Below are 20,269 nucleotides of genomic sequence, written 5' to 3'. Positions count from 1 at the left end.
AGGCTGCATCCTGCTACATTCTGTATGAACCTTGGGTTCTTGGCCAATGTGACCTTAAATTGGACACAGTTTAGTGCTCCTCACTTAAGAGCATTAGGAGCCATTATTTGTATCACCTTTCCATGACAAACCACTGTTTAGAATTCAGCTGTAAAAATTCCGTCCAACTGGAACTCACCTTGCAAAGTCTAAGGCTAGGTCTACACTACCCGCCTGAATCGGCGGGTAGAAATCGACCTCTCGGGGATCGATTTATCGCGTCCCGTTGGGACGCGACAATCGATCCCCGAATCGATGCTCTTACTCCACCAGCAGAGGTGGGAGTCAGCGCTGTCGACAGAAAGCCGCAGAAGTCGATTTTGCCGCCGTCCTCACAGCGGGGTAAGTCGGCTGCGATACGTCGAATTCAGCTACGCTATTCACGTAGCTGAATTTGCGTATCTTAAATCGACTCCCCCCTGTAGTGTAGATGTACCCTAAGTCTGGTATAAGGGAGAGGTTTGGGATTTCAGCCCAGGAGTAAGCAGAGGAATCTCTCTGTCACTCATGTTGGTGGTCTAACTCATTTCTTTGCACACTGCTATTCCAGAATGTTGAAGAGAGCACAGAAATCTCAGCTTTAAAATGGTACCAAGGAGAATTTAAAACTACTGTGGAGATTTTGTTCCCCAACAGGGATGAGTTTGGAGGGCTCCTCAAAAGGTGGGGTGAGAAAGGGTCAGGCCAGGGAGAAGAGAGGTGAATGTGATTTCAAGTAGTAACCCCAAAACTATAAAATGATTCAGTACAAAATTCTGTAGATTAATTAGCAAAAGCTTGACTATGAACTCAATGAAATATATAAAGCAGTAATCCTGCAAACCATGTGGTATAGCACCACTTTATACCCACCACACCTATCACTGACAAAGAAATTAACTACAGGGCAGGTACCCAAATATTTATGGAGTTTATACTCACAGGATTTCTGAACTAAACAAAGCCATCAACTGTAGTAAATGATTGGAGGAACAATTAGTATCTACAGTAATAGCATGCAACAGGCTATTTATTAACTGATGCTAACCAAACTTGGGTCCTGTCCTACATAGAAGTTTCAGCACCTGCACCAGCAATGTCTGATTACATTTTATCCCATAAGCATTTTGTACAGTCTGTGTCCTAAAACATACATGTTTCGTCATCATAGGTTATTCTAACTTTTGCAGGACAAAAAATTGCTGTCATCACATCTGTATCAATAACATCCTTTTAAATATCATTAAAGGGATTTCTCCTTGTGTGTGCCTGGCTGAGGTCTTGTACTGAGAATAGTTCCACTGACAGGTCCCTCAAACAGAATCCAGTCTCACTCTCTGAACTCTGATAACAGTGATCAGACTGTTCTCCACTTCAGTTATTTTCTGAGTCCCTCTTCATTTTACATAGTAACACCATTTCACATATATTTCCTTGGCCCAGGATTTCAGTGCAGTCTGCCTAATGTTCTGATTATGCCCATCCATCTGATCTCTAATCAGCCAGTTCCATTATATCCTTGAGGTATGGCATCCCCATGATTTGTATGCTCCTAGCCCTGACCTGGTTTGCTAGATTTCCACATCCCTTCAGCTGCCATTCCTTGCTTCACCAGTGTTTTCTTAGAACAGCAAAGTTAGAAGTGATTTTGTCCTTGGAAAGAGCTTTCTTCTTCAGGTGCCAGTCTTCCCCCCACCCCGAACTGAATTTTCTGTTCAAATTTATTCACAGTTAGGGCCTGAGCCTCGAAAGAGCTGAGCTCCTCCTGGACCAGATTCTGCCTCCTTTATTCATGCTGAGTAGTACCATGCTATGTGAAGTCCTTTTGAAATCAGGTACTACCCAACACAGGTATAGGTGACACAATCAGGTGCCCTAATTCATGCCAAGTACAATTAACTCTCACTGGAGCCAGTGGAAGTGGAGGGTGCCTAGCACTTTACAGGAGCCAATCATCAGCTTGCAGGCTGGGCTCTGGCTCTGGGCCTAACCTTTGTTTCAAAAGCCTGAAACCTCATTCAGCGTATGTTGCATTTTGGCCAATTCAGTATTTTGTTTCTCAGCAATTCCCTTATTAAACTTGCAGGGAGGGATACTGCAAAAGAGATACTGTGTGCAATCTTCTTGCCATTTGACTGCTGTGGTACATACTCTGAAGATATCTGATTTTTCACTCTTCTGCCCATTTGAGGACTCAAGTCTCAACTTACCAGGACTTAAAAGATGTTTGAATCTAAAACCCAAATAGGGGTTACAGTTCAACTTGTTTGTAGAAACTCCTTGAAAAAGTGTCGATCTTGGTTGCTTGCCAAGCCCCATCTCGTGTGGTTATTCCTAGTTGAATTGTGGTGTTCAACATTTTTTTAGCTGTAGCAAGCTTCTTATATATTTAACTGCTTATCTGATTGGAGACTTCAAGATCAGCCTACAAAATTCAGTCCGATTTTTGAAGTATCTAATTAATCGTTCATCTCTACAGCATACAGACAACTACCACTAACGTACGTATGTTCCAAGAACAGCAATGAAGGCAGTTCAGTTTAATAAACTAATAAATATATTTCTGAATGACCCTCTGGCATTAAAGTCTTAGACTGGTGCCAAGTAGAAAAGAAATCAAACGGGGGAATCCCTGCAGAAATTTGGCAGGTTTTGATAAAACCAACAGGCATGTTCTGATTTGCGGGGGCAAGACTCATGCTTCAGGAAATAAAGTGATCACATGCAGGCGCTTGGGAAAGCATGTTTTCTCCACATAGTCTTGGGTAACTGGCTAGGCGAATTACACAGCAGTTTCGTCTTCTCCAGCATTACTGCAGGAGCACTGCTGAATTAGGCAGCCCACTGGTTCTGGTAAATGCTATATTTCTAATACTTGCTGGAGTTCGCTAAAATTTCCCACTGATTTCTACTGTTCCCAGTCATAGTACCGTAAGGAGCCTCATATTGCTGGATAATATTCGGTGCCAGTTTTACAATACCTGGGCACTAACAGTTGTGCTGAAGCCTTCACTTTGAATCTCTGTGCTCAGTCTGTATCTCAGTATTATTTACACTGTGTTTTGGTACCAACATTGTTTTGATCTACAACTCTGATTATGCCTTCAGAGCACTAAATAAGAGAGTTGCAGCAAGTTAGTGAATGACTCTTGACTTTTTCTGATGCCAAATATGCATGCAAAATAAACTGGCACCCTCCACCTATCATCCAGGCCTGCATGAAAATTGTCCCTCCCGGGAAAGCTGCACTCAGTAACTCCCCACCCTCTTTGTGAAGATGTAGGGCATTATGGCCAGACAGCACAAAAAGGCTTTCAACTGCCTTTGTAAGTGGTGAGAATTTCCTAATGGGCTAACTGAATGGGTACATGCAGTAAGTATGCTGCAGGTCAGCACCATATAGCAACTCTCCCGAACTAACTCTCAGAGTACATTCAGGGTACATCTACACTACAGCGGGGAGTTGATTTAAGATACGCAAATTCAGCTACGTGAATAGCGTAGCTGAATTCGACGTATTGCAGCCGACTTACCCCATTGTGAGGACGGTGGCAAAATCGACTTCTGCCGCTTTTTGTCGGCGGCGCTTACTACCACCTCCGCTGGTGGAGTTAGAGCGCCGATTTGGGGATCGATTGTCGCGTCCCGACGGGACACGATAAATCGATCCCCGAGAGGTCGATTTCTACCCGCCGATTCAGGCGGGTAGTATAGACCAGACCTCAGAAAAAAGGCAGCTGGAGAAAAGAGTTCACTTTAATTCAGGCTGAATCCTTGAGGCTACAAAATACACGTGTCCAAGTTGGGGGCTACTTATCTTTCAAAATGGTAGAAGGGAACAATTCTTTGTGCAAAGCACTCTATTCCCTGTCTATTTCTTGAATTAAAGCAATAAACAGAGAAAAAGCTCAGTGACTTTCTGGCTAGCAAAAATAAATCCCACTCAGCCTCAGTTTCTGAGGATCAATCCTTTCAATGAAGAGTACAGGCTACCTGATTAGTCAGCACGATTCATTTACCCTTTTAGAAAATGCGACTTCTTAAATATTTGACTCATCTAATGGAGTCTGGGCAAAATTTCCCAACTTGGCTGCCTAAAATAAGGCATCAGAATCCCTACATAGGAACCTAACTCCATGGCCTGATATTCAGACTTGTTGTTCCCCTCCCGCCACATGTTCCTTAACCATGTCTCCATTCTAAAATATTGAGCATTATATTTCATTAAGACACACAACGTAAAATACAAACTATAATGCGCCTCATTCTCACCATCCTGCTATAATGCCCTCGCTGTTCTGTTTAAAAAATATCCTTACCTTCTCCCACTTTGATGTAAATGTTTCTCGATATTTTGAGTTCAGTGAAAGACGTGACTGCTCGATATTCCTTTTGGGCCCACTGTAACAGATGTTCATTTCCCTGAGGGAAAGGCTTTTCTTCGGTTTCTGTTGCCAAGGAGAAATTTCCCTTCTCAAATTGAACAATGGAACCTGGAGATACCTGATGGGAACAAAAATGTATTTTTAATATGGACACATTTACCTAGTATAGAATTTTTTTTAAAAAGCCATTTAATCTGTCACACAGAAATCTGTTCATTGCAAGTGATGAAGTGACATTTGCCACCACTGCTCTTATCTTAAACTTCGCATGTTTTAAAATCTGCTTAACAGACAATTTTTAAAAACTGTTTAGACAACATGTAATCATTTTAAATATCACATGATCAGAAAGAACACAAGGTCATGCTTGTCCTGGTTAGCCGAAGATAATGACTGAAAGCCTCACCCAGATGAGAATACCTTATTTTATTAAAGAAAAACTCATTTTGTTGCTTTCTTGACAGGAGCATGTGTCTGGAGGCTTGAAATGTCTGATCCAAAATGTAAGAGGAATTATACATCTTTAGAAAAGAGCTTACAAATACACTACACTATCTGAGGCTCTGATGGGCAACCTAACATCTCACTCATATCCACTTTAAAAATAATGAAAACCGAGGAATAGTGCATGTCACTATAATGAGGATATGTGCAAAAGACTTGAGATATTCAAATATGTCGGCTGCAGAAACAGAACAGAGTGAAATGAAGAATGAGAGCCAAATAATTCTTAGACATGTCATGGTAAGGCCAAGCAACCCAACGGACTTTGGTGGAGTAGCAATGGAGTCAATCTGGAGCAGGTGAGATCAGAGGGCCAGATTCTCCCCTACACTGGACTGCTTTCTGGCATACTGGTGGTGAAAGGTAGCCCTAAATCCAGCATTACAGCCCAAGGAAGATCATCCCAGTCTGGTGGCACAGAAGGCTGTCACATTGATCCTTTGGGGCTGGCCACTGGCAGCTAGTGTAATTTAGAGCATCTGTAGGTGGTTCTAATGTACATGTTTGGACTGGATCAGCGCATAGCTGGCTCAGGATTCGAGCAGCTCAAAGCAACTAAAAGTCATCAATCCTAGACTGTATTTTGTGCTCATTCAATGTGATTGATGACACTGGTCTACAGTTTTTGAGAAGTCGTCTGCTTCAGAGATAAAATGTGCTATTTATTATGTATTTTGATGTGCTGAATTCAAATATGACAATTAAAACAACTCATTGGCTACTGTTTCTAAGATATTTAAGTTTTTACATTTTATGTCTATGTATATTGTGTAGATACTAGAGTTTTAATCATAAATTGTAAACCTAGGTCTTTTCATGTGTTTATGGTTGCTTTACATGATAATATTGCACCTGTCCTGTTTATGTAACACTTTAAAAATCAGCAAAAGGGTTATATACATAAAATTTATTATGAAACAAAAGGAAAAAACTATTATGTACATAGTTTAGTCCTATTCAGTGTCTACTCGGCGCTTTGTGGCTTGTCTCTTGTATTAATTAAATGGAGCATCTCTTGTCACTGTCCAGCAATAGTCTGCAAGCATTGATGGGCTCCATTTGCCCTGATAGCGTTTCTCCATTGTTGCAACGTCCTGGTGAAATCGCTCGCCATGCTCGTCGCTCACTGCTCCGCAGTTCGATGGAAAAAAATCTAGATGAGAGTGCAAAAAAAATGCATCTTTAGTGACATGTTGCAACCAAGGCTTTTGTATGCTTTGAGGTGGTTTTCCACCAACAACCTGTAGTTGTCTGCCTTGTTGTTTCCGAGAAAATTTATTGCCACTAACTGGAAAGCTTTCCATGCCGTCTTTTCCTTGCCACGCAGTGCATGGTCAAATGCATCATCTCGAAGAAGTTCATGAATCTGAGGACCAACAAAGACACCTTCCTTTATCTTAGTTTCGCTTAACCTTGGAAATTTTCCACGGAGGTACTTGAAAGTTGCTTGTGTTTTGTCAATGGCCTTGACAAAGTTCTTCATCAGACCCAGCTTGATGTGTAAGGGTGATAACAAAATCTTCCTTGATTCAACAAGTGGTGGATGCTGAACACTTTTCCTCCCAGGCTCCAATGACTGTCGGAGTGGCCAATCTTTCTTGATGTAGTGGGAATCTCTTGCACGACTATCCCATTCGCAGAGAAAACAGCAGTACTTTGTGTATCCAGTCTGCAGACCAAGCAAGAGAGCAACAACCTTCAAATTGCCACAAAGCTGCCACTGATGTTGGTCATAGTTTATGCACCTCAAAAGTTGTTTCATGTTGTCATAGGTTTCCTTCATATGGACTGCATGACCAACTGGAATTGATGGCAGAACATTGTCATTATGCAGTAAAACAGCTTTAAGACTCGTCTTTGATGAATCAATGAACAGTCTTCACTCATCTGGATCGTGAATGATGTTGAGGGCTGCCATCACACCATCGATGTTGTTGCAGGCTACAAGATCACTTTCCATGAAGAAGAATGATCCTTTTGACAGTCACAGAACATGGAAACCCTAGCATCACCTGCCAGGAGATTCCACTGCTGTAGTCTGGAGCCCAATAGCTCTGCCTTACTCTTGGGTAGTTCCAAATCCCTGACAAGGTCATTCAGTTCACCTTGTATTATGAGGTGTGGTTCAGAGGAGGAGGATGGGAGAAAATGTGGGTCCTATGACATTGATGGTTCAGGACCAGAAGTTTCATCCTCTTCCTTGTCTGACTCAAGTGAGAATAATTCTGGTGCATCAGGAACCGGCAGTCCTTCTCCGTGGGGTACTGGGCGTATAGCTGATGGAATGTTTGGATAATGCACAGTCCACTTTTTCTTCTTTGACACACCTTTTCCAACTGGAGGCACCATGCAGAAGTAACAATTGCTGGTATGATCTGTTGGCTCTCTCCAAATCATTTGGCACTGCAAAAGGCATAGATTTCCTTTTCCTGTTCAACCACTGGCAAAGATTTGTTGCACAAGCATTGCAGCATATGTGTGGGGCCCACCTCTTGTCCTGATCTCCAATTTTGCAGCCAAAATAAAGGGGATAGGCTCTCTTAACCACAGTGGTTATACTGCGCTTTTGTGAAGCAAAAGTCACTTCACCACAAACATAGCAGAAGTTATCTGCACTGTTCACACAAGTACGAGGCACCTCTGCTCACTTTGGCTAAACAGAAATGTGTCCCTTTGCAAAATCAAACACTGACAAATAAGAGAGCACGACACTGTATGATTTCTAGAGCTGATATAGGGCAATTTGTTCAGCAGAGTGATGTAAGCTTCGTTATGATTGCATCATCCATGACTTCTAGGAATAACATGATGCAATTCATATCATGTATGATGCAATACCAGCTTCAGATTGAATCATTCATTGTTTTGCCTAAAAAGCAAGTACTGTCCAAACCCTGTCATAGATTTATTCATAGATCCAGTCAAAGATGTATTTTAGTCATTTCTGGTTTAAATTGAGATCCCTTCCCTTTATAACTCACTTATCCTCGGCCATTCCCAAGTCAAGGGTCATATATACTGACCCAATAGCATATATTGAAAACTAGAGCCAATCAACAATTTTAAGCATCATTTTCGTTCTCAGTGACCCAGAATTAGTAAAGTTTGACTACATTTATTTCAGAAGCATTTTGGCTGTAGAGCAGTGTGATTGGGGCCTGATATCTGCTTCACGTGGTCTAGCAATGTTGGTTCTTCAAGTCCTAGTTTCAGCAGAGTCTATCCAGTCAAGTCTAATGAGAACAAGAAAGGGGGAGGGGGGGAAATACAGGAAGATTGATAACTTTTCTTTCATGTTGTGATATCTCAGTTCAAAAAGGATTACAGCCTAGGAAATTTCCTTCTGTGGGAAAGCAGGAAACTCTCTGATGCTGGAGCAGAGCAAAGCAATGATAAGGGGAAAGAGAGAGATTTAAAATTTCTTCAGACTGTATATTTTCCACAGCAGTATGAAAAATGTTTGCAAGGATATACTACTCAAGTCCTGTTATACCCTAGATAATTAAATCAACAGGCCATTGGTCCAAATAATCTGTTCTGAATGAATTAGAAAACACTTTGCTGAATTAATCCCAGAAGACCTAGACATGTCTTACAACAACCCTGGATGTATGGCTATGCATAAAGCTGAACTGCAATTACATTGAAACAAAGATTTAGATGGTGGCAGTATGATCAAGCCCCAGCCTGGGAGGGAGATGGTGACTCCAGAAGTCTCCTCACTGCTTTGAAGGAGTAAATTGCAACAGGTCTACCACAGTCTATCACATACTCTGGTGCTGCAGAGAGTGTTGGTGGAGATAGGAGGTGTAGAGTCTTGACTCCGTCCCCTGCCCATCCACCATGCAAGATTGAGGGAGGGGGAATGTAGCTGCTGTGCAAAGCTGGATGTGGCAGTATGATGTACCAGTGCAAGGGAGAAAGGGGGTGTATCATGCACTTTTCTGGCTTAGACAAGCAAACAAAACAGGCCACACTCTTGCACCAAGAGAACAGATATTTGATCATTCATATTGCTGCAACATGAACATCTTTTTACTGCATTTCATCTTGCACTCTTCTTTTGATGGAACCTACACGCAGTCTGGTTTTGAACTGCAAATCTAATGAGACTTCAAGCATTATAATCAGAGCAATGAATAAACATCAATCTCTAACCTATCCTGTGCATTATTTATGCACATGCTTCTCCAGAATAATAGCCATTTACATCTGTCTAGCTCTATAAACAGCAAAATACATCAAAAATGAGTTCATCCAAGGGAATAAACTAAAGTCAGTTATTTTTACAACATTAAGCATTCATCATTGCAAACCAACAACAACTCGTTATTAACTTTACTGGAGCTATTGTTAAAAGTACTAGTTTGGGACATTGTAAACCAACCTGCTTAGAAAATACAAATGCTCATCAAAGCTGAGAAACAGCTTGTATGTTCTAGCATGTTAAACTATTCTAAAGTTCTTTTCTACATCCACTGATATTTGTTAGTATTATCAATCATTTTTTGCGAGGACACACTGCACAGATCATATAAACTTCTCCTTTTTGAAGAGAGAAGACCCTAGTACTTCAAAGTTCATTTTGACCAGACCTGTCACAGAAAACAGTTTAGGAATCCTTTATCCCTTTGCCAGAATAGTTTTAAAGTTTAGACTAACATCTGTTTCAACTCTGGATGATCTTTATTTGTTGCTGTTCATATGATTATCATAAAATATTTTCATAAAAAGATTATATTCAGCACAACATAAGATACACGCATTTAGCACATTTCTGAAGCAAGAAAGTAAACTCTGCATACCATAGGAAAAAAAACAGTGAGGGACCAAAACACTCTGTCTAAAATGTATTTGACATTTATGGCTTGATTTTCAGAGATGTTGAGCACCCATATGTCCCCATTAAAGTCTGTCTACAGTGGGATAACCCCCATTCTATGTTTTTGGGAAAAGGCAGCAACAAGTAGACATATCCTAAATAGAAAAGTACAATTTGTTTAAAGAATCAATCATTTTATAATGCAGATTTTGAAATCCACCTTAAATTGGGGCCAAACCCATTTCTGGAGAAATTCCAGTGACTGTGATACAACTACACTATAGATTAATTTGAGCCAACGCATCTCTAATGTATGTTCACATTGCATATTAAAGTGTAATACAAGGTGCCTTACAAGTTTTAATCTAGTTAGCACCGGTAACAATAGTAGTGATGACACGGTGGCACAGGTTTAGTGTGAACTAACAATCCAAATACATGCCTGCTGGGCCACTATGTGTTCACTGCAGCATAGACATACCATAAAATGTAATTAATTAGGCCCTACAAATGTTTATGCATGTTCCTACCTTTACATATGTGAGTTACTCCCATGGAACAATTCTCGTGCATATAGTTAAGCACATATATGTTTGCAGGATCAGGGCCTTGATCAGCTATGACTGTACACTAGAAGTCAATGGACACCAATATACCACTGCACTTACCACTATCAGCAATAAGATAAACCCTGAATTACCACAGTTATGCTACACAGTACCGAAGAAATGTGGGTCCTGATTGTCATTTAAACCATTTGAAAATGCCATGTGAAGATGCCTTACTGTAAATGAATATCAGGCCTACAAGTTTTAATGACCAGAGTGTCATTAAACATTATTCATCAGACAATAGAAAAATGTTGGGATCTTTGGATGGCAATGGTTATCTAAATGCCAGTAATTATATCTACTATTAATGACCGTAAGTTATTACATCATTTCAAATACAATTTTAATGCAGGGATGTTGTTCTGATATTTACTTATCAGATTCATTTTAAAGACACATCGACTGAGAACTTTCTATGCAGAGGAAGAAAGGATACTTTTGAACACTGAGCTGAAAAATATATTAATATATGGTAGTTTACAGTAATGCATTTTTCATTCTATTTTCCACTTATGTTTCAACTGATCCCATGTCCAGGGGTGGCAGGTTTGTAGAAATTTTGGTGGTGCCCAGAACCCGCCCCCCCAAACTCTGCCCCCCCACCTGCCTAAGGCTCTGTGAGGGAGTTTGCGTGGGAGAAGGGGTCTGGGGTGCAGGCTCTGGGATGGAGTTTGGGTGCTGGGTGCAGACTCTGGGCTGGGGCAGCAGGCGGGGGCACAGGAGGAGGTGAGGGGTGCAGGCTCTGGGCTGGGGCAAGGGGTGGAAGTGCAGGAGGGGGTGAGAGGTGCAGGCTCTGGGAGGGAGTGCAGGAGGGGGTGAGGGGTGCAGGCTCTGGGAGGGAGTTTGGGGGCAGGAGAGGGTGTGTGAGATGGGGGTGGAGGTGCAGGCTCTGGGACAGATTTTGGGTGCAGGCTCCAGGCTCTGTGTGTGTGTGTAGGAGGGGATGAGGAGTGCAGGCTCTGGAGTGGAGTTTGGGGATGGGAGGGGTGCGGAGGGAGGGGATGCAGGCTCTGGGAGGGAGTTTGGGAGTGAGAGGGGGTGCAGGGGTGAGGGCTGTGGGGTGTGGCTGGGGATGAGGGGTTTGGGGTGTTGGAGAGGCTCAGGGCTAGGGCAGAGATTTGGGGTGCGGGGCAGTGAGGGCTCTGGGGTGGGGCAGGACTGGGGATGAGTTTGGGGTGCAGGCAGGCTGCCCCGGGGCTGGGGCCAGAGAGGATGACTCCCCTCAGCCCTCTCCCCACTGGCAACAGTGAGCTCTGGGGGAGGAGCCCCCTGTTACCCCGGCAGCACACTCATCCCACACCATTGTCACTGCGTGCGCTCCTAGGGCCCCTCTCAGGTTCAGGAAACCCCCTCGCCTCCCCTCTGGTGGGTGCCAGGGGTGGGGGCTGCCATTACATGTGGCCTCCCCTGCTGCTGCCCCTCACTGTAGCCTTACTGGGGGTGGGAGATGGGGCTGCCCCTTGCCCAGCGTGCAGCAGGAGCGGTGATTGGGGGGTGGGGGGTACTGTGCTGGTGGAGGGTCCCGCTGGAAAAAGGAAGGTACCTCTGGGGTGGAAGGGCAGGGGCAGGACAGTCTGCCCTGGCATTAGATGGGGGGCACTAGGACCCTGCAGCAGCAGTTGATGCCGTGAGCCAGAAGAGTGGAGTCAGCATGGAGCTGCAGGGAAGAGGCAGGGACGCTAGGGGGTCCGAGGAGGTGCGAGAGGCTGCAAGTAGGGGCTGGGGGACACTCAGGGGAGGTACGGGGGGGGGGGGGCAGCAGGCGGGGCCCGGGGAGAGGCCTGGCCCCAAACATTGCTGGCGCCGGGCCCCCAGGCCCTGAATATTGCTGGAGCCTGGGCACCACAGGCCCATATAACTCGCTGCCCCTGCCATGTCTAACTGCATAGGTTTCCTCCTCAGAATGCATTTGATTTTCTATTTGTTTGCTAATTGAAATTTGAAAACGCTCTGAATATTCTTTGGCATGACAAATGTCTTCCTGTGGGAATGATATTGACAATAAGATTTAAAGATCCTGCCTCTTAGTAGGAACAAACTGAAGGACAGAAGGCAAAACAACTAACAAATGTAAGGGTATATTATAGAGTGGAGATGTTAGATAGTTAATCAAACATCTTTAAATACACATTAAGCTCTTCGTTCGCTTTTTTAAAAATCATGCAGAAAAGTTTGCATATGAAATTTTGGTCCCACTACCAGATTTGAAAAAGAAAAGCAGAACTCTGCTGTGTCTGCCAGTGCTGGGATTTTTACTACAAGGACTTAAGGCTAGGTTAAGTGAGCCAACCACATTATTTTTTTTGGACTGGGTTCAACAAACTCTTCCAAAAGAAAGAAAGAAAGAAAAAAAAAAGCAACCATCATTTTGTTTCAACACCTGCCTTTGTACATTAACTTCTTACCCTATAGAACCAATCTCTCTGAAAGCAGCCTTACTCCTTAAAGCACCCAGGACACGCAGGTGCACTGAAATTAAAAGTACGTCCTTTAATTAAAGATATTTATAGCATTTATCTGAGCGCTACACAGTTCAATTGGTTGGCTAGCAACACACCGTGTCAGGCATGCTATTGGCTTCTCACGCCATCTCCTTATTTACTTGGTGGCTTCATAGTCATAGGGTGGAAAAAGTATTCCCGCACACTCTCTCTTGCTGTTGCTTTTGATATGGTGATTTCTAATGCCCTCAGTACTGCTGCCACCTTTTCTTCTCCTGTTGAATGCACTGAACATTCTCAGGTGATGGAGTGAAGGGGAATTTCTCAAACTTGACACACTAAGTCTGGAAAAACAGTGTGCAGGCCCAAAAGATACTGATGAGGAAGGTTACTAATCACAGAAGAGAAAGTGTTTCTAAGGGCTATTCTGCATTTCAAGTAAAGGAGAAGGGCAGCTACATCCTTTTCTCCATGCAATATTCTCATTCTCTCCCCCCCGCCCAAATATCCATTCTTGGGGTTTGGAGAGAATTTCTACAGAAAACAAAAACTATTTAGGAAAAGATATTGTCTTACTGCACACTCCTATCCAGCAGCAGCATATTGGTCACAGAGGGGAACTCACACTGCAACAGGGATTTCCTTTCATTGTCCAGAGACAAAAAAAAAAAACATGTCCTTGATCCTAAAGAAGATCCTGTATATGTCTCTTAAGAGAGCTATGCAGCCTTATAGAAAACGTGTCCTTGTAATGCTGCCAAGGTCCTTTTGTGCTTGACTTATCTTATGAGTGAGTGCTTATTATGCAAGTAATAGCGCCTCAGGGGCAACATTAACTTGAATACCACATTTTAAACAATTTCATAAATATTCCATTGGTGAATGGGAACAGTTTACACATCCAAGATGGTTCCTTCTGCCCCCACAGGTTAGTTATCTTAGTGGGAGATTATCTATATTAATCATATGTAGCTAGCCATGCATGTCACATTAATTTATTTGAATGGGTAACAATATTCTAAACTGACGTCATGTTTAAATTACACAGCTGAACGCACATAAAGATCAACAAACTAAATAAGCCAGTTGAAGGCTTCTGACAGAATCTACTAGAATTTTTCTAGGAATCTGTTTCTATTTAGTAGGAAGAAAAGAAGGAGAGAATTAAGATACAGACATGAAAGTCATTACAGCTGCCTGGTTTCCACTGGAATCGATGACTAACACACCCTGTAGTGATTTATTATTTCTAAATTAATCACTAGGCTCAGTTAGTGGCAAGCAGGAGCCTTCTCCCCACTCTGCAAACTTCCACCGGCTACAGCATCAGTTTCCTGTGGCATAGTAAACCTAGCCACTGAAGCAAGAGAAGAGGGGGAGGAGCCATGATGATACAAGGGAGGAGGATAATCCTGGATGCCAGCTCCACCCCTTCTAATTTCTCACTGGAAGAAGGTGGTGGGTGAAACTGCCATCTGGGAACACATTTCACTCTCCAATACCAATATGGTTGCTCCTCTTTACCTTCACATCTTGGCTTAGTGTCAAGCCAAAGGTGCATATATGGAGTGGCGGTCCTAAGAGTCAGGCTTCCTGTCACCTGGCATTAGCTGAGGGGTGGGACTTTCTATAAGAGTGAGCCTGCTTGACCAGTCATAGGAAGTGCAGAGACTTGAGGGGATATAGGGGAAGTAGGGATATGGGCAGGGGCTCTTCACACCAGATGAAAAGGCCTGGCTATAGTATAAGGTAGGAACTACAGCCTAAGAGGCCTGAAGAAATACCAGGCAGCAGGACCTAGGTTTTGGAAAGAACTGTTGAGCCCAGCAAGAGGCTGAAGTAACTGGAGTGGGAGAAAGCCATGTTTTGATTTAAGTTGACATTTGACAATATTGTTTTAATAAACTGATCCCAATGAGTGTAACCTGACTCAAAAGCAGCTGGATGCAGAGTCCTGGAAGAAAACTGAGGCAGGATGCTAGATTGGGTAAAACCTTGTTACATTCACGCTGAAGAATTATGTGGCAGCATAGAGAGGCTTTTCCAAAGATTCCTGCCTGGCTCAAATCCAGACAAAGTGATACACAATATAGCTGAAAGGTGTTTGCATATTATAAAGTTCAGAAAAATATCTTGGGATGTCACTGGCACTGTAATATATAGATATGTTTGTCATGTGCTACATAATTGTGCAGCAGTTTGTGTAGCTTAGTCGAATTGCTGCCTCTCCTTTCTCTGATTCCTTTGTGAAACAATTTTAAAATGAAAAATCCAGTTATTTAAAGAAATACTAGTGGAGTTTTAGGCTTAGATCTGATTTATTGTACTGTAAAATTTGATCTGATTTGGATAGTCCATCAGATTCTAAATATATATTTAACCTATCATTTTCCATCACTCCTACCCCCATAAATCCTTCATCTATTGCAAATAACTTTAAAAAAAGCAAAAGCATGAGTAGCCTGAGCTCCCACCTGATGTGCATGAAAGTAGAAGAAGATCCCACCTTTGTAGCCCCTATAAAAACAATACTTTGTAGTATTCTGAAACTGTCTATGTGACAAAAAGTTCACAGAGCTATCATGCCAGAAAATTAAGCCCTAGAGAAGTTACTGTATACTGAACACTGTTTTTAATTAACCTAGTGTATTATGCTGAAGTTATTTCAAAATATTTGTGTGGGTGACATTTGCCAAGTAGAAAAGGGCAAAAAAACTGGAAGGATAGGGAATTATTTTCAGGCTTCTCAGTGGAAAAACAATGAATATTAATTGTAAATGTCCTTTTAAATTATTCTAAGCACAATTTCCCGACACTAAAAATCAGCTACATTTTCTTGCAATCATGGAAGGTCACTATTTATACATTTATCACTAGTCATGGCATTTCCTATCTTATCTCACTCTTCTTCTAACTGAGTGCTTTGCTTACATCTGCAGCTGTTTAACAAGTGATTGGAAATTTAGCCTCCTGATTTCCCGTTAAATACTAGGCACAGGAAAACAAATAGCACTTGTTTTTCAGTGAGTTTTGTCAGTCATCCAAAATGTAGTGCAAACCATACAACTGCCTGTGGTTTGGTGGCAGAGACCCAAAATATTTGAGCCATATTTTTTTGTCAAGTCAAGAGAGTAAACCAACTTTTGGCAGAAATAATGAGTACACAGCTTCCCTCCTCCCCCTTCAGAAATGCATAAGTGACTTAATTACTAATCTTTATACTGGAATTAATTTATTTTTTTCACTGCATTAAGTTTTTTTTCTTTTAAAATCTCAAGCCAACAGACATAATACAGTTTTTCATGGTTTTTTTTTTTTTTTTTTTTTTTTTTTTACTAACTTTACTGATATGAGTAATTCCTTTAAAGTCACTGGGGCTGCTCATGTGAGTAAAGTTACTCATTTGTATAAGTGCTTTCAGGGCCCATATCCCTTACTCACTAGCATGTCTTAAGTGCATACCCTTCAAAGTAAGAGTTGTAGGATCAGGTTCTTCATAAACAGTTATAAATAATTACACATGATGATTTCTGCCAGAAAGTCACAAAGAACGGAGTATAAATTTTCGATGGCAATTTAATTCTAATTTTTGCACTAAGATGTTTCATTTTCCTAGCAAAGGTGTTCCTAGGCTTTAAAAGCCAGAGGGAGGGCTGCCACTTGTAGTGAAAACATTCACCAGCTAAACTGTACCTGTAAAGCCCACCTCTCTGGCAGTTCCATAAAAAAACATGGTTTTCGGCCAGGACATTTTTGCAACAAATCATTCTAAGCAACAACCACCACCAAAAAAAGTGGGTTTCTGTTGTTGTTGTAGTAAAAGTAAACTCTTCTCCATACTGTTTTTGTTGGTTTGGTTTTTTTGCAAGCCTCCCCCCTCCACCCCTGAGCTGTAGCACAGGCAAGATGTTTTCTACAGGCTTTTGGAACGGCTTTTATAAATTTTCAGGCATGAGAATCTGACCAGCAACTGAATCTCAGTGATGTCCAAGACAACGCAGAGTGGGTCCAAAATTTGCATCTAAATTACCATAATCCATTACGGATACAATATTAATTATTATATTAATAATATACTGATAGCATAATATTTAGCTCTTAAATGCAAGTTTTTATCCAAGATCCCAACACATTTTGTCAAGGGGGGTAAGTAATATAATCCTCAGTTTACAAATGGGGGAAATGAGGCAGAAAGAGATGAAGTGACTTGAGGAAGATTACACAATAAATCACTGGACGAGTGGGAAACTTCTTACTCTCAGTCTGGTGCCCTGTTCACAGTACAACACTATTTTCCTATTTATAACACTACAATTCTATGAAGCATTATCTCACTTCAACTCACATTGCTTTAATATAATCTTTTATACAAACTGAAGTTAACTATGTAAGAGGCATGGCTGAAGTGCATAGCACTCTAAAGAGGGTGCAGTATACATTACTTCAAGTGTAAATCATAGTAGATCTTTTGCCATTTAGTAGTTTTCTATAGGATTTTAGTAATATTTTGGTCCACTGTTTGGCTTAACATGTAAACAGGAATGTCTTGTAAAGAAATGGCTAAACTGTGAGCCACTCACATTACATTTTGAATAGACACTTTACCCGTCACTTTTCCCTGAATTAAACTATGTGTATAACAAGGCAAAAAAAAGTATTTTAATTTTTTTCCATGTGCACCAAACCATTCAGAAATGCTTTTTATATTTTTCTACCTTAAAGTATCTAGCAGGAAGATTTCTAGATAGATACTTAAGCTTCTTAATTACATTTAAATTATACTAGGAAACAATGAATACTTTTCACAGTTCAAATTTCCTCCCAAAACAGAGTCAGGCATGATACAAAATCCCAACTCTAAGCATATTGTTGGAAAGTTCAGATTCTGATACTGGCCCCTGTCTGTATAATGGGCTACAATGGATTGAATTCCCCTGAACTCTGGGGAAGTCCTGCTCTGATCTTTGTAGCCTGAACCCATCTCCATTCCAAAGTGGTTCCATCTTTAAACAGCAACTCTGTGGTGTCTTCTGTTGGGTTCCTTGAACAAATTAATTCCAATGAAAAATTGAATACAATGTTCCACAGACAGGACCTGGTAGCACTATACAATGGCCAGAGCACCACAGTGGTAACAAAGAGACAGAGGTCTGGTCCTGGCTGTGCCACTGACTCACAACATAACCTTGGATGAGTCATTTACCCTCACTGTGCCTTACTTTCCCCATCTGTAAATTAGGGCTAATAGTGCTGATAACCTTTGTACAGTGTGTGCAAAGGACTGTGTTATGTGCTATTACTGTTATTCTCTGTAGTACTGGGGCCATTTAACTGAAGGGTTTGGCTCGGGTGCTAGGTTTGCTGTTCTTTTAATCACTTAAAATGCCATAAACTAGCCAGCTGAACATCTTTTTATGTCTTCATTTTCCTTACTGGTTGGTGATTAATCTCTAAAGAAACTACAGAGTGTATTAAAACACAGAAAGGCAATAAACTTATAATTGGGGTAAAAACAGTACATCTATTTGTTTTGTGAAATGCTCGAAAGAAAAGCTAGAAAGTCAGCAATTACCCCAGGGAAATGCTTCCATAGAGACAGACACAATAGTTATGACACTGCAGCAGTATGTGTTTCTTACATTTCTGCTTTGAACATATAATTTGTGGAAATAAAATACAAGGAATTTATTTAAATTTAAAACCTGCTAGGAAAGAACACATTAGTAATTAAGTTTCAAAATAATCTGTTTTCCACCTTAACCACAAGCTCAAGAAAAGTGAACAACAGAGATAAAGCTGAAGTGGATAAGCCAAAATATTTTAAAATAAAGAGGACCAGGTAACGTATCCTTCATTCTACCCCTAACAGAACCTTGAGCTAGAACTGTGTCAGACTTTGCTGGATGTTGTGGCAAGAAGGAAGGGTGCCTTTCACTCCATGGGTTAGAAACATTGTGTATGTCTGTTCCATGGTTCACTTTGAAATAAGAATCACCCAAAGTACTTCCAAACGCTGCAGGCCAGAGAGGAAAGAGTGGAAGCCTCTAGGGTATGCTTTTCACTGCCGATTTAGCCTGGATGATGAGCACCGGGGTTAGCCTAGCCCAGCTGTGAGCAGCCACACAATGAAGCCATACCCAATCACTGTGTCCTCACTGGTGCTGCACTCCCCTATATGAGGCGCTAGAACTTCTGAGGGGCATAGCCTGTAGTTCTGTGTGCTGCTGTAAGCTGAGCTGCTCTGATTCTTTCCCAATGAATTGTGGGCAAACTTGACTGTCCTTCTCAGCACACAGAGAGAATTGTGGGAAGGTATTGGAGGACTGACAGAATTCCAGTGATTTAGTCTACATCCTCACTGCAAAGTGAAAGCAGAACCCAGGCTCTAACTCACACCCCGAGTCAGGGTATCTAGACCAGGTTTAAAGCATCACTAAACTGAGATGAGAGGTTTTTGTATGTGGACAGGCAGGGAGTTAGGTATAATATCTGGGTAAGACCCCAGGCTAACTGCAGTGAAGACATGCCTGAACAGTGAAGGGAGAGGAAGACAATGAAATGCTGGGTTGGGAGGTACTGCAGGTCTCAAACTGTGGCAGGTTATGCTGAGTCAGTGATATGGCACTCTTTGGATGCAGCCATCTTCTTCTCCAGGTTCTCAACTTTTATTATAAAACAAAACAAAACAACCCCAAACCTCTATTCCTTGCGGTTATGGAGAACACCATGCATGTGGGAAGCAGGCATAAACTGATGCAGTGATTCCTAACTGCATCTACAGAGCACCTGCTATTCATCCCAGTGACTAAATTAGCTCAGATTCTTAGTGATGATCCTTTAAATGTCAACACTGGTAACTAATTCGCTGCTGTCCCACATGTGACTATGGAAAGGGAGGGTCACGCTCTGCACAGCCTACTGTTAGTAATGTCTTTTTTTGGTGCCATGAAGTGGACAGACTTTGAGGACATTGACCAGGATGGGCTGGGTTGAAATGGAGACTCTGGGCTGCTACTTTTACACGCTATTTTGAGTGTACATGAAATTAGCCATAAAAATGCACAGGATAGAGCTCAGTCCTGCTCCTATTGAAGCCAATCTGAATTTTGACAAACTTAACTGTAAGCAGGATTAGTAGGGTTACCATATTTCAGCAAGCAAAAAAGAGGACGGGAGGAGCCCCGCCCTAGCCCCACCCCTGTCCTGCCCTAGCCCCGCCCCACCCACTTCCCGCCCCCCTCAGAACCCCCAACCCTCCCCCCCGCTCCTTTTCCCCTGACTGCCCTCTCCTGGGACCCCTGCCCCTAACTGCCCCCCAGGACTTTATCCCCTACCTAAGCCTCCCTGCCTCTTGTCCCCTGACTGCCCCCTCCTGAGACCCTCCCCCCCATCCTAACTGGTCCCCTAGGACCCTACCCCCTACCTGTACCCTGACTGCTCCAACCCTTATCCACACCCCCAGACAGACCCCTGGGACTCCCATGCCCC

The 20,269-nt window shown here is 42.2% G+C and overlaps 1 protein-coding gene across 8 annotated transcripts in view; it reads right to left on the bottom strand.

Annotated features, from left to right (window-relative positions):
• TGFBR3 (transforming growth factor beta receptor 3) overlaps positions 1 to 20,269 on the bottom strand; it is a 175,574-nt gene that overhangs the window by 44,543 nt on the left and 110,762 nt on the right. For all 8 annotated transcript variants that reach the window (XM_034779115.1, XM_034779117.1, XM_034779116.1 and 5 more), the window contains one exon: positions 4,338 to 4,521. In XM_034779115.1, the coding sequence (XP_034635006.1) occupies positions 4,338 to 4,521 (184 nt within the window). The remainder of the gene's footprint in view (positions 1 to 4,337; positions 4,522 to 20,269) is intronic.

Source organism: Trachemys scripta, chromosome 8 (genome assembly GCF_013100865.1).
Source record: "Trachemys scripta elegans isolate TJP31775 chromosome 8, CAS_Tse_1.0, whole genome shotgun sequence".
NCBI lineage: Eukaryota > Metazoa > Chordata > Testudines > Emydidae > Trachemys > Trachemys scripta.
Note: the sequence above shows the minus strand (reverse complement) of the source record. Positions and strands in the feature narration are given on the sequence as shown.